Here is a 22,926-nt window from a genome sequence, read left to right as displayed (position 1 = left end):
GTAATTCTTTGAGAGAGGGTCTTTGGCGACTCGGGCTGTGGAACCGGAACTTTTAGGATATTCAGTCACCGTACAAAAGACGATTTTTCTCTGACTCAGTCAGCCAGTCAATCCCCAGCCGACGGTGACGTCTCTGGTAGCTAGGTAGATTCTCTCAGGGTCAGCCCTCTGGAGGTGGACCGCGCGCCCCCTAGAGCCTGGATCTGCTCTCTTCCCTGTGGCCCCACTTTGGCCAAGCTCAGGTAGGAACTCGGCCTAGACCGCGGAGGATGCAGCAGGTCTGGCCATGACCACGGAGTGGGCATGAGGGATGTTTCTGTCCCATGTGTGACCACTCCGCTCGCAGGCGACGTGATAAAGCCCCAAAGAAGCTCCGGGAAGGAGGGAGGGGGGTACCACTTGGGGGAAGAGGGGGTGCGTTGGGGAGTGGGGAGTGACTGGGTTATGGAGGAGGGCTTTATTTTTTTTCCCTTTTTCCTGCCGCTTGAGTGAAAACATACACGCAATGATAAAACCACAGCGTACGCACTGCCACATGCACTGAAGCACCCTTCCCAACTCGTTTCTGGAAAAACGCTTTATTGGGTAGACAAGTAGGCCTGATTAGAAGGCCTCAAATTCAATTAACTGTGGAGTGAACAAAAGTAGGCAAAAGTGTTTGTCTAACAAGGTCGCAGCTGCAGCTGAGGGAAGGGAGCCGTCTTTCTGCCCACACTTTGACTTCCTGGATTCAGTCAGTGCTCCCCACCTGAGCCCAGCCAGATGTGGGGTGACTGTGCTCCTCACTCCCAGTGCCTGATCCAGGCAGCTCTGCCATTCGCTGGTAAGAAAATGAATTCTCAAAGGCTGGAGACTGAAAGGAGCCTGCCTCCCTGGTTTGCTCAGGATTACGGGAGGGTTAACTTAATGCTGGCCACAGCTACGATGTGCCAGGTGCTGCCACACAGGAAGCTGAGACCCTCAGCTGGAGGCACTGAGGCCCTCGGGGACTATTTATAAACCCAGGGCCCAGGCTGCTGACCTGTGACATTCCCCCACTGCCACCCCATCCTGGAGCAAGGCCCAGTCCTCTGCCTCCTCCCCTTCCTGTTCTTCCCTCACCCCGGGGGATAGAGTGGTTTTCATTTTTTTCCTCCTTGAGTTTCCCAGCTCTTGTGGGACTAATATATACCTCGTGACAAGGCCTTCAGATGACACAGGAGAGCTGGCCTTGGAATGTCAGGACCCGCCAACATGGGGACCTGCTCACCCTCCCTACCCCTGATCAGCCTTTGGGCCACTCTCGGGCTAATGGGTCTCTAGATACAGGCGCTGCTTAGCCTCACTGGCTGCTCTGCAGGCAGTTGAGAAATAGGTACAGGGTTTGGGAGAAGGAAAGGGGTGGAGCCAATCCTGGGGAGATAGCAGGAGGAGGGACCCAGCTAAAACCTCCTTCCCCCCTCCCCCGCAACACACTAGGGCTCCTAAGAAGGGAGGCAGGGTAAATACAAAGGTCACAGGGAGCTGAGCGATCTGAGCCTGCTATGAAAAGGTGTAGCTCTGTCAGCAGATTAAGTTCCTGCTCCCCAAAGAGGGTGCTGGCAGGGAGGGTAAGGGAAGGCTCCGAAAGGTCATGCACGGTGGGGAGGAGCTGGCCAAGAACTAGGAATGAGGAAATCCATGGGGAGAATAAAAGGCCCCGGGCCAGAGATGCCAGCTTGGCAGAAACTCTGGTGCCAGGGCAGCCAGGGGAGGTGGGGGAGGGAATGACCAGAGGTTTCTGAGGACGCAGATATTGCTAGGAGAAGCTGGGAGGGCAAGGGTGTCGAGATCTTTGTGTTTTGTTAACAAACACTGAGATCCATTAATGCTGTGTGGGGGCTGGCAGAGGTCAGAGCAAAGGTCCCTATGTCAGCTCAAAAGCCCAGACCCTCCCTGGCAGCCCTTACCTCATAGCTCTTTAGCTACTATTTAACTGGGCTTGGGGAAAGGATTCCTGTTCTGTGTGAGGCAGCAGTGGATAGCCCTTGTCTCGCCTCCCTCTCTCTCCACCGTCTGCTCCACCACACACACCCAGGCAGGCAGCACTGGGGCTTCCCCGAGGACAGGGAGAAAGCCCTACATCTGGAGAGGGACAGAGCATCTCCATTTCTGGTGAGATGTCGTGGCAAGAGGCTGCAGCGACTTGGTGGTTCAGGGTCTCCAGGCAGGTAGCTGGACCCCACAGCTTCCTGTCCTCCAGTGAAAAGCTGAGCAGAGGCTGCTCCGTGGGGAGTCCCGGAGATCCCCGTGGCCAGGTACCCAAGCTTCTGCCTGTTTCCACTGGGGTAAAGAAGCTGCCTGGCCTGGGCCACAGCCCCGCTCACATATGTTCTGGATGATTCTGCAGGCAGCGGATGAATTCCCCCACGGGCTGGCTCTCGTAGCATACCCTGTACACAGCCATGAACAGGGGGAACCTAGAACAGGGAAGGAGAGACCCAGCTCAGCCTCTTGATGTGCCCTCTACCCCCCACTCCCCATCTACCTCTGAACCTTCCACTTTCCTACTCTCCCGTCTTTGAGTTCAGACGGACTCTGGAGCTCTTAATTTCCAATTGCTGACAATTTGAACTTCCTAGCCCTGGGTTTTACGGTCAGGTTGTTAATTGCCTTGTTCCCTATCGTATTGAATTTGCTGGCATGATTCCCTGGCACTGTTTTATTCCAACTGGACAAGCCACTTTCTGAGCCTCAATATCATCACCTGTAAAATGGGGGCAATATAACAACATAGTAAAGAAGTGACCATGTATTCTGTGAAGGTGCTCAATAAATGCCAGTTTCTTTCTCATCCTCTTGCCCAGGCTGTTGCTTTACCAGGAAGCATTACCCTGACCTGCCATGAGCTGATTTTCTGAACCTGTTTCATACTCTCTTATTCCAGGATTCTTTCTCAGACCAACAGAGCTCTGCTCTGATCAGCCATCACCCCTACTGTCTTTGTGCTCCATGGAAAACAGCACCTTGAAGCAGAGACTGTCCTCCTCACACCTCAGCACTCAGGACAGTATTCAGGGGACAGGAGGTTGGCTTCGGGGGAGTCAGGTGAGCTCATTCCTGCTGCTCCAGAGCTCCCGCCCCCATAGCAGAGGACAGGAAGGAAGGGATAGAGGGAGGCCATGCAGAGGGGTCAAAGCAATGTGGTACAATGAGCATGAGACTGGAAGGAGCTCCCAAGACATGAGCTAGCTGGGGACAGTGGGCGTACCAGACTCTCCAAGCCCGTCTCTGTATCTGTTAACATAAGAGAACAGTTCCTCTCTGCCCACTTCACAGATTGAGGAGGGTTCAGGCAGATGATGAACAGGGAGAGAACTTCTGGCTGTGGTTCCCTCCACCCGTGAGGTGGTGGCAGACACTTACTTATCCACCAGGCCCTTGTGCTGGAGGATGCTGTGCAGCTCCCGGGCTGTCTGGGGCCCCTGCAGCTTCTGCCCATTCAGCATCTCTTTCTCCAGCTGCTCAATGGACTGTGAAGGAAAGAGGATGGGTGAATGGAAATGGGAGAGGAGGGTTGTCAGTGTGAGGTGGAGAGTCTGGGGCTCAGATGACAGGTGGGGGTCTTAGGAGGAAAGAAAGGCCGGGAATGGTCACAACAAACTTCATGTTTGTGCTCAAGCCAAGTTCCTCTATAGTGGCTCCTACAAGGCCCCCCCTCTGTTCTCCATTCTCCCCAGAGCCCACCTTTCCGGTGCGGGCGAAGGCCTCGGCCACCTTGCGGTTCCGCCCTCCGTAGCAGGTGGTGATGAGGTCAGCGACACCGCAGCTCTCCAGGAAGGTGGCAGAGGACACAGGGCCCCTGCAGAAGAGCTTGGCGAAGGCGATCATCTCCATGAGGCCCAGGCGGATCACTGCTGCCTTGGTATTGTCGCCGAAGCCCAGCCCATCGCAGAAGCCAGCTCCGACGGCCACCACGTTCTTTGGGGAGTGCAATCCCAGGTGAGAAGGGATCCCCCTCCTACAGGCCCACCCTCCTGGATCCCTCAGCACCTGCCTCCTGCTCCTTCCATCAGCCATGACAGGCCCACTGAATGAGTGACGTATAGTGGACGGGTTCCTCAGCTAGTCCTACCACTTGGTTTTCCCATCTGCAGTACCCCCTTCTTTTAGCCTGGGCTTGTGCTTCCTGGCTCCCCAACTCTGCTCCATATTCCATCCTTGAGGACATTTACTGAAAACCAGTCTTCTGCCAAGCTGGCCCTCCCATCCCCGACTATTCCTCATGTCCACCGTTCTGGCCATCCGTTTGTCTCGGGGTTCTGGATGTCTGGTCTCCCATTAGCCTGGGTGCTCCCCCAGGGCATCTCCTCTTCCCCTTGGACCAGCCCCTGAAGCCAAGGACAGGGAGGTCCCACAAGAGGCTATAGAGAGAAAGGAAGGAGCGGCTCCAATGTCTGATGGTGAATAACCATCAAGCCTGAATCGCTAAATGACCCTGCCCTTGCTCCTGCAGTTTCTCCTACGTGTATGGGACTTGGGGGCAACAGGAGCAACTGCGCGTGAGCGGGAACCTGAAGGACAGTAACCTCGGAGAGCTAAGCCCGGCCGTCCTCAGGACCGTCACCCCCCACCCCCAGAGCTGCCGTGCACCCCTCTCACCTTTAAGGCCCCACAGATCTCTACTGTGTCAACCTCTGGCACCACTGTGATGCGGAAATTCGGTGTCTGCATCAGCTCTTTCAGAAGCTGTCCCTGCGCCAAGTCCTTGCAGCCTAAAGTGGGGAGGGGCAAGGCTTCAAGGGGGGCTCTGGACTCCTTCCCACACCTGCCCTAAGCAGGACCTGTGACCTTCTGCCTGGGGGTGTCTCAGCCCTCCCTCCCCTCTGATGCTGGGGTCTCCTTCCTCTGTCTGCCTTAAGGGAGCTGGCTAAGTGGGGTGGGGGAGAGAGCGTGGGGAGGGGATGTAACTGGAGCTGCACTGGTATGGGGGGGCTCTCACCAATGGTTGTCTCACAGAACTTCTCATCAGCCACCTCGTTGGCAATGTTGGCCCCCATCAGCACACTCATGGGGATGCCCAGGTGCTCCCCAATCACTTCAGAGATGAGCTTCAGCCCGTTGGGGCCCTCGTCTACCCCCTGGGCACAGGATGGAGCTCAGGCCAGGTGCCCTTTATGCCCAACTGAGGGCTTCCCACCCAGAAATCCTGCCCCTTCCAAGTCCACTCTTCATCAGTGTCCCCAAAGGTCCTGTCCCATTCCAACCCAGCCACAGCTTGCCGTCAGGAGGGTAGATGGCAAGTGAAAATGAGTCCATCTGAAAACTCCTTCCACATACCCTCCACCGATCTACTTCTCCAAGGCAATGTATCCCCTCCACATGCCTGAACAATCTATTCCTGAGGACTCCAAACCAGCTGCCACCCCAGCCATTGCTCCAAACCAACTTCCCTTTTGCACTTCTCTAACCAGCCTGTTGCTCACACGCCCCAAGCATTCCTGGTCCACCTCCCAAACTCCCCATAACATCTGCCGACAAACCGATCTCTTGTCTGTTCTCCAATCAACGGCCCCCAGCATCTGACTGTTTCTCAGGCCTCTCCAAAGGCAACTCCTTCCCCCTCTCTAGAAAACTCCTGGCCTACCTTTGCCACTTTCTCTTCTCCTCACTTAGCCCACCCTGAGCCCCACAACAGATAGCTGCACCCCCACCCACATGAAGGTGTCCCTGGCACCTTAATGAGAGATATCCCAATGGCGTTTGCCTTCAGGTGGCCCTTGAGCTGGGCACAGATCTTGCTGATGAACTGATGGGGCACCACAAAGATCAGGATGTCAGCATCTGCTGTAGCCTGGACCACGTCCGGGACGGCCACCTGTGGGGCGACAAGTGCGCCTGGGCCTGGTGGGCTTCTGCCCCCATGCAGCCCCCACTGAGATCTAAAAGCCAAACAGTGAGGCAGGTGGGGAAAAAGGAAGGGCCATTTGGGGACTGAATCTGGAAGGGCTGAATTTGGAGGAATGACATTGTTCCTTCCCCTGAGCCATCACTCCCTCTCAGCTCCAGCCGTCCTGGGCTCTGGACTCCTGGAAACCTCCTCCAGCACTCTCCTAGCCCTTGGCTGGGGGACAGTTTGGGAGGCCAAAGGAGGCCTGGGCTTGGCAGAAGGAAGAGGCCAAGTAATTTCATCACTCTGCTCCTCAAGGGCCCTAACTAGGAAGGGAGAGCCCTAGTCCTCCTGCTATCTTCTCTGCTGTAGGAGCACGCCACATGGATTTGCCCAAAGACCTTAAGTCCAAGGAGCAGCTTCATTGCTAATAACCCAGTGAATGAGTAACAAGGTTAGAGCCTGAGGCAAACACCACCTGGACCCCAGTTCTGGGAGCCTGAGAACCTGCCTTTGGTTGCCATGGAAACCAACTTCCTTTCCCTCCCTTAAAAGCCTGGGAGCCCATAAATGGGTGAGTGGTGGGTATTTAGGTTTTCCTCAGGTCCAGTAAGTGCCCTTTGGAGGCTGTGCTTTAGAGTTCCGTGTCTGAATCAGCCCTCCGGAGACACTGCCCAAGTCCACATGGCACCTGCAGTGCCCCCCCCCCAGCACGAAGCACCCCTCCACTTCCCTCTCCCTTCCTTGCAGGTTACTGGGGCTTACCACGTTGGGGGGCAGCTTGTGCCCTGGCAGGTATTTGACATTCTCATGCTGTGTGTTGATGATCTCTGTCAGCTTTCTGCCCCCAACGTCTTCCTCAAACACCCACATGGTCACCCGTGGGTCAAAGCGTGCCAGCTGGGCTGCATTGCCACCCACGATCTTGGCGATGGCTGAGCCCCTGGCAGGAGGGGGAGCACAGAAAGTGGAGGAGTGGGGGCGTGCGGGAGGAATATTGGCAGGGGAGGGGCAGTGTTCCATCTCAGGATATCACAGCAGCCCCCCAGGTTATTTACTAACTACCTTCTTTGTCACCCCCACCTGTGACAGCGTGTCCCTAATGAGACTCAGTCTACCTCACACTTGGATGCTAGAGAAGGGTCCCAGCTGTTTGATCTCCCCACTGCCCCAAACCCAAGCAGCTTTTTGGGCAGGGAGCTCTCTGGAGGCTCCTTTCCTGTGGAGAGCAGGTGCAGCTGCCACGGGGGGCAGGGGCCAGGAAAGGGTTGGGCATCATCTGTCTTTCGGGGGTAGGCACAGAAGATAGCAGCAGGGGTGGGAGAGGAACCAGAGGGTATTGCCTACCCACTGCCTGCCTCCTGCCCACCAAGCCTCCCTCCCTAACCCCCTGTGTACTTGGGGGAATCCCCCCTGCCTCCTCATGCCCCTTGACAGCCGCTTACCAGTTGCCTGAGCCTACAATGCAGACTTTCTTGCCAGCCATGGTGCCGCTCTTCTGCCTGAGCCGCTCAGTGCCACACTCCCCAGCTCCTCTGCCGGCTGGGAGCATATAACTCCGCCACACGTGGGTGCAGCCAAGCCCCGCCCTCCGGGGGTGGGTGGGGAAGCGGGCGCCCAGGGAGACAGCCTGGCAGAGCCAGGGAAATGGGAGAAAAGAGTAGAGACAGGTGGGGAACAGGATTGGGGCAGAGACCAGGCCCCACTTTTCCTCTTAGGTTTGCCAGCTGCCGGTGCTGGCGAGCTTCTATCCTCGGCCCCCACCCGGTTCCCCCCACCCCTCCTGCAACGGTCTCATTTTGAGGTCGGCCAAGAAATAGCCCAGATAAGAAGCCAGTAACTGGCCCTCCTCACTCCCTTCTGACTCCCAGCACTGGAATAAATTGTATGCAGCCCTATGTATATTTGTTCCCTTAGGAACAAAGCTCCAGATAGAGGAATGCTTTCTTTTCCGAAGTATATGCCTTGCATATCCTCCCAGGACCCCCCAAACTGCTGCAGTTTTGTCCTGTAGCAATGACAGGGCCCATACATATATCACTGGCCCCATACTAGCTCCACTACAGGGCTGTGGGTAAGTGGGGTGGTGGGTGTGGCCTCACTTTTAAAGCCAAGACCCCACATGAGAGGTAAAGACCTGCTTTGAGGACAACCAGCCCAAGGATAAGAGGAGACTCCAGGAGTCCCGAGAGACAGGACCATCTGTTACCCACAGTGGTCATCTCAGGGACTCACCAGTGGGACTCTCATCACCTCAAAAGGATCCCCACCTAAATGTCTTCCAGGAAGGGAGGGTGGAAAAGGTCAAAGAGTCTCTGATGCCAAGTGGCCCAAATTCTTTTGCAGACTCTGGGCTTGAAGAAAAGAACAGGAGAGACAGGAAGGCGGCCAGAGTGTTCCGTCCTTGAGAGGCTTCCAGCATCCTTCAGTTCTTCCTTGCGTTTCTGAATGACCACATTGGGGGCTCCCTCAGGTTAGTGGCTAGTTTGCAGGCACTAGAAATGGGGAGGCAGGACCTGGGGCTGCTGTGGCCTCTGTGGAGCTTGGTGGTCTCAGATGCTGTAATTGAGAGTAAATGCGATGTGTGACTTTGTGGGGAGGGGAAGGGGGCCAATGGAAGGAGCACATTCAGCAAGTCAGGGCTCTCCATCGCCTGTAGCCATCTGTTGGACTAAGAGCGGGAACTCTGGTTTCTAGGTTGATCCCGAGAGTAAGGCAAAGGGCCCTACCACTCCAGCTGTCCGTGCACCTTGGCCCATAGGGCAGAGACCACTGTGCGCTCACGTGCTGACCTCCTGGCCTGGCAGACTGTTAAGTGGGTGTTTTCGGTCCCCTGGGCTGCTGCTGGTCGGCAAGTGATAAGCACTGGGCCAGAGGGGAGTCTGTATGCAACCACTGGGTAAGTGGATGCAAGGTCAAGCCTGGGGAGCAGTGGTTTTCTAAGTTCTAGGGACTGCTCAGGGAAAGCCCACCACATTCTCCTTCTATGGCCAGAGAATTCCCATAAGGGAATATACATGAAATTGGTGGCTGTTTCCCTTAGGAACAAAGTTCCACCTACTACAGAGCCAGCCTCCCACAAATCACACCAGTATTGCGCTGGCACTGAGACAAAGGCACCAATGCCAGGCTGCCAGCTGGGAGCACTGAGTATGGGTGATGGGAGAGAATGCCTCTGTCCCTAGCACATACGATAGGAACCCCAAATAGATGTTTACTCATAAAATAACCCCCTTGTTTTTGCCTAAATGCTTCCATCTCTTATGCCCTAAAATAATCTCAAGTAGTATGGAGACAAAGAATTTGTTCGTTTATATAGGAATAGTGTGCCGAGATCCAGAATTGGCTTGTCACCGGAAGTTACCTGTACCAATAGAGCTCTTTTCCCAAGAGCAAACTAGATTATTTGCTTGGAATTAATAAGGGTTCACCAGCCATTCATTACACACGTAATTAGCCTGGGTAGAAACAGCTGCCACTCAATGTCCTTGACATCAATTTTTTCCACTCCCACCATCCACACACTTTTCCCTCTGCTTTCCCTACTCAACTCTGGTAAACCCTTAAGTTCCAGACTGGGAACAGCAGTTGCCTCCTTGGTGGGTTTGACTGCACGCAGGCAGTACTTGAGTGTTCCCATCCAGAGGCAGAGGATAACCTTGTAACTATAACTTGGCAACGTGGCTGCACTCCGCCTGTGTTCTAAACCGCCTTCTTGGGTAGAACCAAGCGGCATAATGGCACAGAGGAAAGTAACGAGCCACTGGGGGGGGGGGGGGAGAGGGGGGACAGGCGCATGATGGGAACCACTCTGCGAATGGGACTGTCCTGAGCCAAGTCCTCCCAGCTCTGCCTGTGAGAGGCTGGTTGTCTAGTGGGGGGATGACAACACAGCAAGACCTTCCATGCAGGTCATTAGGGCTGAAATCACTCAGGGCAATGAAAGTGGACCTTAAAGAATGGCAGGCACAGAGAACAAAAATGTTTTTAACTGTGCAGGCCCAGGCCAGGATCTACATAGGAGCCCTGAGAAGCAGGCCTTTAGAGGAAGCTCAGGGTCATCTAGCCTGAGGGACCACAGGTACCCAAGGCCAGTGCACTGGGCCAGCACACTCGAGCCCTGGGAGCTCAGGACAAGGGAGCAGATGGCAGGGCCACTGTCTTCTTAGTACCTTCCCAACAGGAGGTGGGGGCAGGACTGTCAGACCCCATGATAAAACCCAGTAATCCCACCAGCAGCAGCGAGCCCTGAAGTGAGGACCTGAGGTGTACGCGGTAGAAACCTCATTTTCCACCATCTCCCCAGCGCCTAGCACCACAGCTGGCCCACAGCGGGTGCTCCATAGTTGTCAAATACAATGAACGAGCACCATAAGCATGGCTAACGGTATTGGAGGAGCAAGAGCTCAGGGAAGGGCTCTCCCTTGGTAGGTAGGGGGACTCATCCTTCAGAAGATTCTTTTATTAAAACTGGGTGACATCGATAAGGGGACAGTACAAAAAAAATTTTGGTCCATGAAAAAAAACAATAATTCAGCTAATAAAAAGTTATCTTCAACAGAGACACTGTGTAGGAGTCTGAGCTTCCTTCTCATGGTTCCAGCTCCCAGGACAGAGGCTGTCCAGTATCGCTATGGGGAAGAAGCTTTCAAGGGAGGGGTAGGACAATGGCAGTTAGGGGAAGATGGGGAGCAAATTCTGCCGTCCCCAGTGTGGAACAGGCAGGGATCGGGGAGCGTGCTCGCAGGAGCCTGAGGAGGGGGTGGGGAAGCAGGGGCTTTGTCAGTTCTGTGGGTGTAGAGCCCTTGCTGAACGGAATTCCCCTTCTGTGCCCAGCTGTCTCCCACCCTGCTGTTGAGTCTGCGAGCCTGGGATATGCTAACTCGGGGTGCTACAACCTGGAAGAATCTGCAGCTCTCCTGGAAAGATGGAAAACCATCTCAGTTCCAAGGGGCCAAGATCACAAAGTCCTGCTGCTACCTGAGGGGTCTGAAGCTTTGAGGGCAGGGGCTGGGGAGTGAATCCTGTGAGGCAGGGAGGGGGCGGAGTCACAAGCCAGATCAGAGCTCTTCTCCAGCCCTAGGCGCTTTCACTCCTCAGTGCCCAGGAGTCACCAGTGGGTGTCAACTGGGCAGACAAGGGACAGGAAGACGGGGATGGCCCAGGGCTTTTACCCGTTTGATTTTAGGCCTGTTTCTCCAAGAAGGGATGAGGGAAGCAGGGTGGAGTGAATGAATGAGTCACACTTCCAAACAACAGCCGGAAGGCTGGCAATGACAGTACCCCAGGTTAGAACTCTGGGGCTCTGACAGGGAAAGGCAAGACTCCCCCAACCCAAATGCCCTGGGTTAGGACAGATAGGAGGGAATCCTAAAAGGAGCAGCTATAGGGAGTGTGATGGGAGGGAGCAATCGTTAAAAGAACAAACTCCAATACTGATGTGGACCCCCTATGAGGGAGGAAGAGAAGCACTGAGAAGGCGGCCAACCCAAGAGCGACGGACTGGCCCGGGGCCCCGTAGAGCCAGGGTCCCTTTAGTGCTAGAGGGCAACCTGTGAAGGGACAGTTTGTTCCAAACCTGTGGAGGGAAGGAAGGAAATTGGATTCTGTTACCAGGAAAGCCAAGATCAACTAGCTTATAGAGTGCCCCACGCCTGAGTCTCGGAGAAGGGACTGAAGCTCCCAACTCCTGCATCTCTGAAGGGCAGGATCAGTGTAGCTGGTCCCTGTGAAGACCATGTGGCCTGAGGCCCAATCCATTCAATGCACTGATTACCACTACAGGTTCTCTCTCTAATACTATCTAGAGGTCCTATGGAGACCAGGGGAGGGTAGAGGCACATGGGAACTTTGTGGGGCAAAGTGAAGCTGGAGGGTGGGAAGGGATGGGGTGGGAGAAGAGGGTAATAGGTGTCTTGTGAGACAGAAATGTGAGACCCTCTTCCTTCTGGTGTTGTCCTTGAACCAACAGCATCCCCTGGAAGGCCCCAAGCAAAACCAAGGCAGGTGCTATGAGGCAGGCAGCACAGGGCTCAAATAAAGAATCGGTGCAACCAAATCAGGGCCGTGGGAGAGGCCCTATGTATTTCGGATCCCCAGGGCTTGCTCTAATTCTTGTCGTCTCTGCTGCACCTATGGAGAAAACAGTGGAAGGAGTGGAGTTGGTGGCTAATATCACTGACCCCTTGCCTTGTGTCAGTCTCCCCGTGCTGCCCGGCGCCTACCTTGGAGTAGAAGTATCGGCACACGGCCTCCTGGGCCCAAGGCTGGAAGTAGAACTCAGCTCGGCGCTCTTCCTCTGGGTTACCCACCACATCGGTCATGGTCTGAGAGAGATGGTGGGGGGGGAGAGAGACAATAGACTTTTTCCTTCTTTCATGCCTGTCATGGACTGAACTGTATCCCCGCAAATGTGTTGAAATCCTAACCACCCAGTACCTGTGAAGATGACCTTATTTGGAAATAGGGTCTCTGAGAATGATCAAGTTAAGGTGAGGTCATTAGGGTGGGCCTTACCCTTTATAACTGGTTTCCTTAGAAAAAGGGGAAACTTGGACACAGAGACAGGCATGCACAGAGGGAAGCTGATGTGAACACAAATGGAGAACAGCATCTGCAGCCTGAGGCTACCTCAAGCTGGGAAGAGAGGCCTGGAACAGACCCTCTGCCCTCAGAAGGAACGGAAGTCTATGGACACCTTGATTTGAGACTTCTGTCTCCAGAACTGTGAAACAATACATTTCTGTTGTTTATGCCACCCCGTCGGTGGTACCTGGCTACGGCAGCCCTAGCAAACTATGAATCAATACAACACCCAAAGTCCCCCTGCTATCAAGTCACTGCCTTGCTCAGGCATCCTTCTGGCTCCCTGGGGCCCTTACTCCGCTGCTCAGCCGCTGTAACTGTAGTCAGTCACCACACGATAGACTGGAACTAAGGGCACATTTCACACATCCTGTGCTCATTCCTACCTTCTTGCCTGAGGTTCTGCTGCTCCCCTCTCTGGAAAATACCTCAAATCCCAAATTTTCCATGAAGCCTGTCCCAACTCTTTAAGCCTCATGGATCTTTCTTCTCTGAATTATGTTATCGATACTGGCAAGTTCCACTAATGTCTGGTTTACTACATTTAAAAAATCATATTAGCCTAGTTTTCCAAAACCAAATGAAAGTTGCTTTGAAGAGATGAAGTTTTCCACTCTGTATCCCCTACAATATGGCGCACGGTGCCAGCGTAGTAAGTACTAGATAAACATTTGACAGTTGCACCTCCATTTCCCTACTTAATTGTAAAATGGACCCTGGAATATGCTAAAGATAATCTGGTCCCTCACTTACCCCTCTGGCTCTTCTATCAGATGCCACAGAAATAAAGCAAATAAAAGCTTCACGGGCCTAACTCCCTTGGCCTCTTCCCCGGGTATCTTTACCTTGAGGTCCCGGCACTGGGACTGCAGCCAGTCGTTAATGAAACCCTGAGGGTCTCTGGCAAAGCTCAGCATGAACTCCCGCTGGGTCTTCAACTGATTGATAGTTTCTATTGTCTCGTGGATCTGAAAGGAAGAAGGAAGCTCATAACGTTTTCAAACTGCGGAAATACAAACTCTAATGGCAGACAGGGCCTGACAGCCCCGTGTGACACTCCCAACCTGGGTAGCGTGCTGCCCAGACACGACACTACTGCCCAGAGCACTCGGCATTCTCTCAGCAGGTAATCTGCAGTGACTCTATACACCCCATGTGAGAAGAGTTTTCCTTTTAGTCTCCAATGTCCATTCTGGGTGAAGCTACACGGTGAATACTTAATCCAAAGCACAAATGGGCACAAAGACACTCTGAAGCAGGAAAGACGTGACACAGAGGGCTGTTTCAAAAACTATGGTCTGTGGGGTTTTTTCCTCCGTCCTCTTCTCTTTGCATTCTCCAAACTCTTCCTGGCAATTTCACCTACTTATATGTCTTCCGTTACCACTGACAGGGTGATGAGTCCCCAATCTGCAAACCAGAATCCATTTCCGAAATTCCAACCAATCCAACTGCCTGACATCTCCATGCACCTTAACTACCTTTCCCCCAACACTTGCTTCTCCTGTTCCCAACCTGAGTGAATACTACTATCCACCCAAACTAGAAACCTGAGTTATCATATGCCGCCTTCTCCCTCACACCTCACCTCCACCATCCCCATCTAACCAGCATCCAATAACCTTCAATTCCACTTTTTTTTTTCAATTTTATTGGGGAACAGTGTGTTTCTCCAGGGGCCATGAGCTTGAAGTCATTGTCCTTTCAGTCTAGTTGTGGAGGGCGCAGCTCAGCTCCAGGTCCAGTTGCCGTTTTCAATCTTTAGTTGCAGGGGGGCACAGCCCACCATCCCATGTGGGAACTGAACCGGCAACCTTGTTGTTGAGAGCTTGCACTCTAACCCACTGAGCCATCCAGCCACCCCTCCGGAAGCTCAGCAGCAGCTTGCCTTCAATCTAGTTGTGGAGGGCGCAGCTCACTGGCCCATGTGGGAATCGAACCGGCAACCCTGTTGTTCAGAGCTCGCCCTCTAACCAACGGAGCCATCCGGCCGCCCCGTCAATTCCACTTTGACACATCTCAAATCTGTCTGCTTACTTCCATCCTCACTGTCAGCACCGTAAGTTTAGGCCCCCACGTAGCTCACATGCATCACCGCACAGGCCTACTAACTGGGCTTCCTGCCTGCAACTCTACCCCTTACAGGCTGCTCTCCACCTTCCTGCCAGTGAGCCTTCAGAGTGCAAACAGCATCAGCCCCTGGTCCTCAGGACAGAGTATTAACAGGTGCTCCCTGCATTACAGTTTCTTCAGGAGTGGGCTCCTGCTTTCCTATCCAGTTTCCTTTCCCCAAACGTCCCATCCCCGGCACCCTGTGCTGTATCTAGCACACTAAACGGCTTGTACTTCTTGAACATACCAGACTCTCTCTCATCTTTGGACCTTTACGTATACTGTTCCCTCTTTCTGGGATGTCCTCTGCCTCCCACACCCCTAAGCGCCACTCTCCTTTCTCCCCTTTTGTTAACTCCCACTCTGTCCCTCAAGATTTAGCTGGGGCATCAACTCTTCCACGAAAGCCTCCCTGCTCTCTTTTTGGCTTTACTTGTAAGAACTATGTCTAATTTTAAAGATAACAGTAAGATGCTAACAACTATAGCAGCAGTTACCATTTGTTTTTATGTGCTAGATACAATGTCGTATCTTTACATACATTGTCTCATTTCATCCTCACAGCAACCTTATAAATACGGTCTTCATTTCATAGATCAGAAACTGAGGCTCAAAGTTATTAAAAGGTATAGGCAAAATCAGAACTCATGTACATCTGGCTCCAACAAGCACCAAGCACAGTGCCTGGCATATACTTAGACTGGATGTCAATATATTTTGAATGAATACCAAGAATCAAAAGGCAGCCTAGAAGCTGTGAAAGAGAGCTGGTGGCACCCAAACTACCCAGAGAAGAGGTGTCTACCTTGTTGTCCAGAGTAGCAATCTCCTGCTGGCTGGCAGTAGACAGCAGAAAAGAATTCATCTGGGTCTTCAAAGTATCATCCACTTCCACATCAATGTCGTAACAAGCTGTCTTTTTCTGATCATTCGGATCAACACTGGGGAGGAAACCAAAGGGGCCTGGTAAAGGGCTTGTCCCCTAAGGCCTAATCACACAGGGTCAAAAAGATGGCCGAAGAACGATGGGAAAGGAGTTGATTGCAAAAGAGCACAAGAAAACTTTTGGGTGTGACAGAAACATTCTGTAACTTTCTTGCAGTGGTAGCTACAGGGGTGTATTCATTCGCCAAAATTCATCAAACTATACTTTAAACACGTGTGATTTATTACGTATAAACCTCTATAAAATTGACTTTTTTAAAAAGTCAATGGTAAAAATTCAAGTGGTACAAAAGACATTCAGTGAAAAGTTTCTCCCTCCCCAAAGAAAACCACTACTGTAGTTTCTCCGTTAAACTAAAATTGACTCTGAAAATAAATTCAAATAAAACACACTCCACAAAATAAAACGTGGCCTAATTTTAAGCACAGAAATGCAGGACAGACCAGCTTCTACTAACCCAATGTATAGATTATAGGAGTGACCACCATCTGAGTGATGGTTCAGGGTCTAAAGAAAGGAAGGCCTTCATTGGAATTAATAAGGAGTAAGGGAAAGAAGGCCGAGGGGCTATAACCAACCACAGGGACACGCTGTTTTGAGGAGGAAGGGCCTTCCTTCACTCCCTATCTGCCTGTCTGCCTTGCTCATTCATCTTTGGAACAAAAAAGCAGACGGAGATAATGGCCTTGGACTCTCAGACTGGAATGTCCTCCCATCCAGAGGAAAGATGGTGGCCCACCACTGATGAGCTAGTAACTGTCTAACAATTGATTCTCCAAAAGAGGAAGGAGGGGAAAAAGCCCTGATTTGTAGCATTGCCCATTTCTGTGGTTTAAATATTACCACTATGGTTGATTTCAAGCTGCCAACATTGTATCACAGATCAAGGAGTTGGGGAGAGAGGTGCAGTTACACGTTATGTAGTATTTCCACCATACAGACACAACAGACATAAGTAACCTCAAAAACACAAATACTAATGAAATAATTAGGAAATGGCAAGTTTTTAAGTATATTGTAACCCTCATTTTATGATAATGTATTTAGTTATAAGCTTATAAATTTAATTTTAAATCCGAGCAGTGTTTAACAGCCTGCTTGCAAAATTCCTGAAACTGACAGCTGGCTTGTGCAAGCTGGTACAAACCAGCTCCAGGACACCACTGCCTCCCAGCCGCATGCTGACCTGATGACATGATTAATGATGATGGGCTCTGGTGGCATAAGCAAGGCATGGAGCCGCTGGGGGATCTCTGAAAACTTCATACGTTGAGACTCAAAGATCTGTGGGAAAGAGGAGAAGCAGACAGAAGTTGGCATTTTGGGTACAACTAGTGCTCCAGTGGACTCCAGCAAAAGGGGTCCTTCCCTTACCTGCTGGAGGTACTTGTCACAGGTGACAAACTCCCGTTCGTGAGGGTCCTGGAGCTTGTGGGTCTTAATATATTGCCACAGGGCTTGAATGATCACTGGGCGGGTCTGGGTGTGAATGCCCAAGAGGCGAGCCAGCCGAGGGTCTAATTTAAACTGCGGAGGCTGCAGAGAACCAAAGAATATAGAGATAAAGCTCATGAGGGGAATCTATATGCATTTTGGGGTGCTTAGCGTGACCAAACATTCAAGTCATTCAACAAGCAGTAATGTAGTGCTTTTTCTGAGACAGAAAAACACTGGGAGGAACGCAGAAATGACTAAGACCCTATCACTATACTTACGGAGCTTAAAGTCTGGCAGCAAATTATCCACAACTGGACTAATCTTTTAAATGTCACACTGCTGATGGGATGTAGCTGTGAAAGCCAGACCCCCTCACATCCCCACAGAATACCTGGTAATCCAGCATCAGTAGGACAGTACAGCGTACATTCACGTCTCCTGGCCGTTTCACCTGGAAGCCATCCGTCTCCTGGGTAGTGGCGGTCCTGTGCCACTACAGAGAGGAAGATGTCAGGGGGTGCTCTCCCAGAGGAAGAGCTGGGGTGGGAGGGAAGAGCTTCTGTAATGACTGGATATTCAACTTTGATTACTGAGGCTATTGGAACAGAGCAATAGCATGGGACATTTTTTAAAATTGCATATGGTTTTGGGATTATTGTCCCATTGTGCTTAAGTAGATCAAACTTTTAATTCTGACTGTTCAGGGTCACATCTAAATTAGCCTGAATTCCCCGTGATTTTATCCACAAAATGGATAATACACATGTGCATAGTAAAATAACGTAGCTATCATTTATGGAGTACTTACTACATGCGAGAGCATTCTATGACATTCACTTGGATTATCTCATTAATTCCCACAATATCCATATGAGACAGACATGACTAAACCTATTTTACAAATGAGAAAACTAATGCTTAGAAAGTGAAGTAACTTGCCTAAGGTCAAATAGCCAGTAAGTGGTGGAGCTGGGTTTTGAGCTCTGGTGTATCTGATTCTACAGTCCATACTCTTAGCCACTATGCTCCACTGCTATAAAGTTAAATATATTTACAAATTTCTATTGATTCTATGCCTTATTTCCCTTATTAGATGGTAAAGACCTTCCCATGGCTCTTGGTGGTTGAGGTTAAGGGGCTGCGGCTACACTGGCAAAGAAAGGAGCAGGTTGAGGTCACTTGGAATGTTGGATTGTCTCATGCTGGTTTTGACCGTATCCCAAAGAACACTGCTGCTAACATGGTTTTCAGGACAGAACACTGCATAATCAGGCATTATAATAAAGGGTTCTTGATGATGTGGAATGTGAATCTAAAGAGAGCAGGGACCAAAAGGAAGTCTCAGATCTGTAACGGTAACCTTGGCAAAGACTAGAACCCTCCCTATCAGTTAACCCCCTTAGTTACAGTAAGGAAAAAGTATGAATGGTGTGTGGATAACTATGTGTCACCATTATTAATAAGCAAGATACAGAGATAGCTTGGCATGTACAAGAGGCCTCCATTAGAATTTCCCTTGAAAGTGAGGGCAGCAACCAGAACAGGAACATTCAAAAGGTGGAACAAGTCAAGACTGCCAAGAGCTCCTGTGTCCCAACAGTACGAAGACTAAACAGCTAGTGCCACCTGGAGGTCAATGTGCAAAATACGACGGTGGTACACCTGGGGTAACCCTTTACTTAATACCTCCCCATATCCCTGGACATTCAAGTTTGGCTCCCAAGTCCATCATCCTTCAGGCATAGAGTCAAAGTCTAGAGGGCAGAACTACTCACTTCCACCAGATGGTTGTCTGGCCCATACAGGTCTTTGTCCAGTTCGATCACCAAGGACTTAAAAAAGGAAGAGAACTTCCTCTTTTGCTTGGTGGCATCATATTTGGACAAGGCTGACTAGAGGAAGAAAGAAGAGGTCATGTTAGAAAAGCACAGAATAAATTCCCCAAGACAAAGTCCCATAAAAAAGGAACCCACAACAGCAGTGGGAAAAAACTCAAAAACATCTTTTGAACACCTCTTAGGAGATGACAAAGTAGGTGTCTGTGGGGATTAAACAAGTCACGGTAGCAAGAGAAGAAGCAGCCTATATATATAACATGTATAAGGTCACTGAGTTACCAACTTCATTTACCCAAGGGAAATGAGGCAAGTTAAGCCAAACCAATACACATAACAAAGCGAGTCTGAACAGAGAAAGTCTGACTTTAGAGGGGAAATGAATCACAGGCAATAAGCAGCCAGAACAAAAAGAGCTTTATTTGGACAGAATGACACCACCAGCACATGGACTGGACCTACATAGAGAAGGAGGAGGGTCTGACACTGAGCCCTGGTTCTCCTACAAAAATGCATTCAAATTAGCTTGCTTGTGAATAGCTAAAAATAGAGCGCCAAAGAGTGTAAGGGTAAAGTGAGCTTCCCCAAGGAGCTTCTGGGGTGGGAAGCTTAGGGGCTCTCACGTCAGCTAATGCTCCTCACGAAGCAACAAAGGGCCTGTCAGATAAATATATGCCACTTAAACTGTGAGATGTCTCCGATGAAAGTTGGGAAGATGGAGATGCCACAATGGGAAATAAGGACCTTAAGAACTCTGATAAGAAAACATGGCCTCCAACGCTAAGTGCAAACTCACTTGATTTAAAACACGCACATTCATATTCATTTTAATTCATTCATTCTCTGTCTCTCTCTCAGAATAATCTGCACATACTGCTAAATTTAACGGCCAGTAGCATCAGGAGTAAGGTAAACAACAAATCAAATCCCAGGACAATATGGTTCTCAATGTGATACCACAATGAGGGCCAAGCTGTGGGAACAACACAAAGAACCATTGTCTTTTAGCACAGGGCATACAGTGACCCTTTCCTTGCAGTTCCCAACAGGAGCTGTGAGCACCAGTCAGGCTTCCTGCCAACCACACAACACTGTTTGTCCCCAGCAGCTCCCACCCTAGACACCGACCACAGTGGACCTTGAACTCACATCCTCCAGGAGCCGTCCTTCTACCCGAAGCTCCCAGGAAGCCACCGTCCCTTCCCCATCCTCGGCATCTGACTTAGCCGGATTGAAAGTGTTAGAAATGAAAATTCGCAGCTTCCGTTTTTGCTGAGGAAGGCAGAAACAGGATTGATGGTGGGGCTTCAACGGTTTGATGTTGAAGACAGGGTCTCCCCAAGCCCCAAAATTACTCTTAACAGACTGGCTCACTGTCTACCCAGTCCCTGGGGTGGGTGGATGAAGATTCCATCTAGAAGAGGAATACAGGCCATTGGTCTGAGTGCAAGAGCATACACTGAGATGCCAGGTGGACAAAGTCAAGCAAGGTGCCAGGTTCCCAAGGTGGTACAGCAGTTATAGCAAAAACACGGACAGGGTAAATTTCTGGTGCAAGCGATATCAAAAGCCCCTCCCCCTTTATTTGCTATTTTGTTCTTATACTTCTAATATAATTCTCAGTTCGTAGGCGGAAGGGAAAGATGTAATTTAAATGCCAAGGAGAGCTGTGCTGTGCCTTTGATTGCTCATCCTAAGCCTATTGAACGTTCCCAAGTCCTCTCCTTTGGCTCTCTGCCTAGTGCGCTCCTGCGTTACCTTGATGGGACGTTTCAAGGCCTCCTGGATATCGAGCCGTTTCCTCATAATAGTCTGGTCCAGTTTCCTTTCAAAAGCCAAGAGATCCATATAGGCCTGGGATTCTGGTACCAGTTCACGAATCTTAGGAACAGAAAGATACCATGGGGATATAGAGCTGGCCATCTCTATTCTCAAACTCACCACACCCTCAGGAAGACCTACAGCTTGGACTCACCCTTTGAGGTAGAATTTTGTCAGCCATCTTCTTTTTCTTTGCACTGTTTCAAAACAAATACTATTATCAGGTTGGGATGGAACTAGCCAGAACATGAAGACAGGCTGTCAACACCTCCATTTATAGTAAAGTGAAAGGACTGTAAAGCTTCTCTCAAATCAAAGACATACCCCCAACCCCCCAACCAACACGAGGCATTCTCAAGAATAAGCACCATTGGCTGACACAGTACCACTACTTCTTGGTTCATATACTCCCACCACCTGAGTTCCCACAGGCTCCCTCCCTCCCTTCCTTCTCTCCTTCCCCTCCTCCCTGGGGTCATCTTACTTGTGGTTTCGATTTTGGACCGCCTGCTGCTGGACCTGCTGGATCTGCTGAGGCGCAGGTCTCTTGCGGGACTGGTCCATCCCTGACTGAGCCAGGCCAGGTCGGACTGAAGGGTTCCCCCCGTAGCCAGGGGGCCCCATGGAAGGTCCCTGAGGTGTCATTCGGCTGCCTGGTAGCATACCTGGTCTCTACAGAGGGGAGAGGACCCAGAGATGTCATAGCTTCCCCTACTAACCCCACCAAGAAAGAAAAAGTGGGGGATTCTTCAGGTCTTTGAATGAAACAAGGCTGGGGGAGGGGGAGCGGGGCAGTGGAGCACAATGGGAGAAGAGCCCTCTGCCTCTTTGAATTACAGACAACTGGAGCTTCCTCTGCTCCAGTCATGATTCTGTAAGAGAATACAGCCCAAAATCTAAGAGCCAGATTATACTCAAATTCTCCCTAATCTATTTTGTATCTGACACATTGCACATCTCCTCTAGTTCCACATTTACTCAGTACTACCTGGTGCTATCTCCTTGAAAGCTGACCTCAATTTGCCAGCTACCTTGTGTGTGTTCCTCTGGGCACTGGAGCTGCCCAAGCCCTTTTGCATTCCAGCCTTCATCTGCCCACCCTCGGCCCCACTTCGTCCTCCATAGTTCTATACCCTGACTCCCCACGGAAACAATGCCCCTAGGAGCAGGTGGGGATGCTAACTGCCTCCCTTCTTTCCTCCTCACTGCCTCCCCCACCCCCACTCAGGGCCCGAATCCCTCTCAGGGGAGTCCCTCCTACTACTCCCCCCACCGCTGTCACTCCCAGGGCCCCGCTCGGCCCCGCCCCCGGCCCGCGCGCCCCTCCTCCCGCCCCACTCACCGGATAGGCCGCTCCGGGCATCGGGGAGCGGTACAGCCCTTGACCCGGCGCCGGGCCCATTCGCACGGGAGGCCCCGGAGTCCCGCCCGGGCCCAAGGCAGCCGCCGCTCCCGCCCCTCCTGAGGCTCCGGCGCCGCCGCTCGGAGCCACAGACTGGAAACCCGCCCGGGCCGCCATCTTCCCCGGAGCCGCTGCTGCAGCTGCACAAAGAACCGGAACCGGAACTCCCCCCGCCCACCTCGGGCCCCCCACGAGCCCGCTAGTCCTCCCGGCCGGCCGGCCGGCACGGGAGACTCAGGGCAGCGAGACTGTGGGCTAGAGGGGGGCGACTAGCGGAAAAGGGTGCTGACCACTCCCTCCCGCCTTCACGGTCCGGGAAGGCGAAACCATAGAGACGAGCTCTGGGATAGAGAGGCCCTGCGAGCGGGCGCCCCCAGGCCGACGGGAGGAAGACAGGCCCTGGAAAGGGGCGCCACCGCCACAGACCCAACGTCCTGATGAAGAGGGTGGTGGAATAACTGCTTCATCTTGCGTAGTGCGATCAATTTTCCAAAGCGCTTTGTTTTTCGTTTCCTTCTCTTACTGCTATAAGCCAGGAAGACTGAAGAAAACGTACTGTTTAATCCGTTTTACAAATGGGAAAGCTGAACTGAGTAAGTATATGACTTGGCAAAGGTCAACCAACAAGTGAACAGTAAAATCAAAGCCTAGAATCCAGATCTTCAGGCTCGTAGCCTGGGGCTCATTCCACAGATAAAGTGCCTCAGTAACTAACCTCACGCTAGAACTTCAACCCAACTTTGTCTCTGACTTTTAACCGAACCTGCTTCCAGATTTTAAGTTTATTTTGAATTTTGACCCTGCCCTCACTCCAAAGAACCCTTTGAGCTTAGACTTCCCTTTGGGATCTTTGTTGCCTTTGACTCCTCCCTCTTTCACTGTCCACTGGTTCAAACCATTCGTGGTGTGATGTCCAGCCTGTCCCATCCCAGGACGACTA

The 22,926-nt window shown here is 51.6% G+C and overlaps 3 protein-coding genes and 1 long non-coding RNA gene across 13 annotated transcripts in view; 2 read left to right on the top strand and 2 right to left on the bottom strand.

The window, feature by feature from the left end:
* Positions 1 to 10,412, top strand: LOC109443804 (uncharacterized). 2 transcript variants are annotated; one of them, XR_002136749.3, is made up of 4 exons: positions 1 to 242; positions 2,906 to 3,066; positions 3,699 to 3,960; positions 8,195 to 10,412. It is a non-coding gene; the product is annotated as an uncharacterized LOC109443804 (long non-coding RNA). The 2 variants fall into 2 exon arrangements; XR_012493986.2 differs by lacking the exon at positions 8,195 to 10,412 and adding an exon at positions 4,475 to 4,622 and having other exon boundaries at positions 4 to 242.
* Positions 560 to 7,583, bottom strand: GPD1 (glycerol-3-phosphate dehydrogenase 1). The gene is made up of 8 exons (XM_019724606.3): positions 7,294 to 7,583; positions 6,614 to 6,791; positions 5,696 to 5,836; positions 4,961 to 5,099; positions 4,621 to 4,733; positions 3,706 to 3,939; positions 3,385 to 3,491; positions 560 to 2,438 (listed from the first exon to the last, which is right to left on the bottom strand). Exons 1-8 carry the CDS (start codon positions 7,398 to 7,400, stop codon positions 2,342 to 2,344), a joined length of 1,116 nt encoding a protein of 371 aa, XP_019580165.2. The 5' UTR covers positions 7,401 to 7,583; the 3' UTR covers positions 560 to 2,341.
* On the bottom strand, positions 10,296 to 22,103 carry SMARCD1 (SWI/SNF related BAF chromatin remodeling complex subunit D1). Of its 2 annotated transcripts, XM_019724604.3 has the most exons (13): positions 21,927 to 22,103; positions 21,069 to 21,256; positions 20,739 to 20,781; positions 20,522 to 20,644; positions 19,913 to 20,035; positions 18,704 to 18,820; positions 17,320 to 17,421; positions 16,866 to 17,027; positions 16,678 to 16,775; positions 15,351 to 15,486; positions 13,279 to 13,401; positions 12,073 to 12,174; positions 10,296 to 11,980 (listed from the first exon to the last, which is right to left on the bottom strand). In XM_019724604.3, exons 1-13 carry the CDS (start codon positions 22,101 to 22,103, stop codon positions 11,927 to 11,929), a joined length of 1,548 nt encoding a protein of 515 aa, XP_019580163.1. In that variant the 3' UTR covers positions 10,296 to 11,926. The 2 variants fall into 2 exon arrangements, with proteins under 2 accessions (XP_019580163.1, XP_019580164.1); XM_019724605.3 differs by lacking the exon at positions 19,913 to 20,035.
* Positions 22,104 to 22,294: 191 nt separating this feature from the next.
* Positions 22,295 to 22,926, top strand: part of LOC109443803 (uncharacterized) — a 33,623-nt gene continuing 32,991 nt past the window's right edge. For all 8 annotated transcript variants that reach the window (XR_002136748.3, XR_002136742.3, XR_002136743.3 and 5 more), the window contains exon 1: positions 22,295 to 22,579. The gene's annotated coding sequence lies outside the window, so the exon portion shown is untranslated. The remainder of the gene's footprint in view (positions 22,580 to 22,926) is intronic.

Source organism: Rhinolophus sinicus, chromosome 1 (assembly GCF_057876585.1).
Source record: "Rhinolophus sinicus isolate RSI-liver-muscle chromosome 1, RSI-T2T, whole genome shotgun sequence".
Classification (NCBI taxonomy): Eukaryota; Metazoa; Chordata; class Mammalia; order Chiroptera; family Rhinolophidae; genus Rhinolophus; species Rhinolophus sinicus.
Note: the sequence above shows the minus strand (reverse complement) of the source record. Positions and strands in the feature narration are given on the sequence as shown.

What these genes read in the sequence shown, in the direction of transcription:
- SMARCD1 (XM_019724604.3), bottom strand. Translation starts at nt 22,103, where the DNA reads ATGGCGGCCCGGGCGGGTTTCCAGTCTGTGGCTCCGAGCGGCGGCGCC. An exon ending in ATCATTAATCATGTCATCAG is followed by an intron (nt 15,487 to 16,677) that starts GTCAGCATGCGG and finishes TTTCCTCCCCAG; the next exon opens with TGTTGATCCGAATGATCAGA. An exon ending in CCCAGTGCCGGGACCTCAAG is followed by an intron (nt 12,175 to 13,278) that starts GTAAAGATACCC and finishes CATCTCTCTCAG; the next exon opens with ACCATGACCGATGTGGTGGG.
- GPD1 (XM_019724606.3), bottom strand. Translation starts at nt 7,400, where the DNA reads ATGCTCCCAGCCGGCAGAGGAGCTGGGGAGTGTGGCACTGAGCGGCTC. An exon ending in AGATCTGTGGGGCCTTAAAG is followed by an intron (nt 3,940 to 4,620) that starts GTGAGAGGGGTG and finishes CACTCCCCAAAG; the next exon opens with AACGTGGTGGCCGTCGGAGC. An exon ending in CCTTCGCCCGCACCGGAAAG is followed by an intron (nt 3,492 to 3,705) that starts GTGGGCTCTGGG and finishes TTTCCTTCACAG; the next exon opens with TCCATTGAGCAGCTGGAGAA.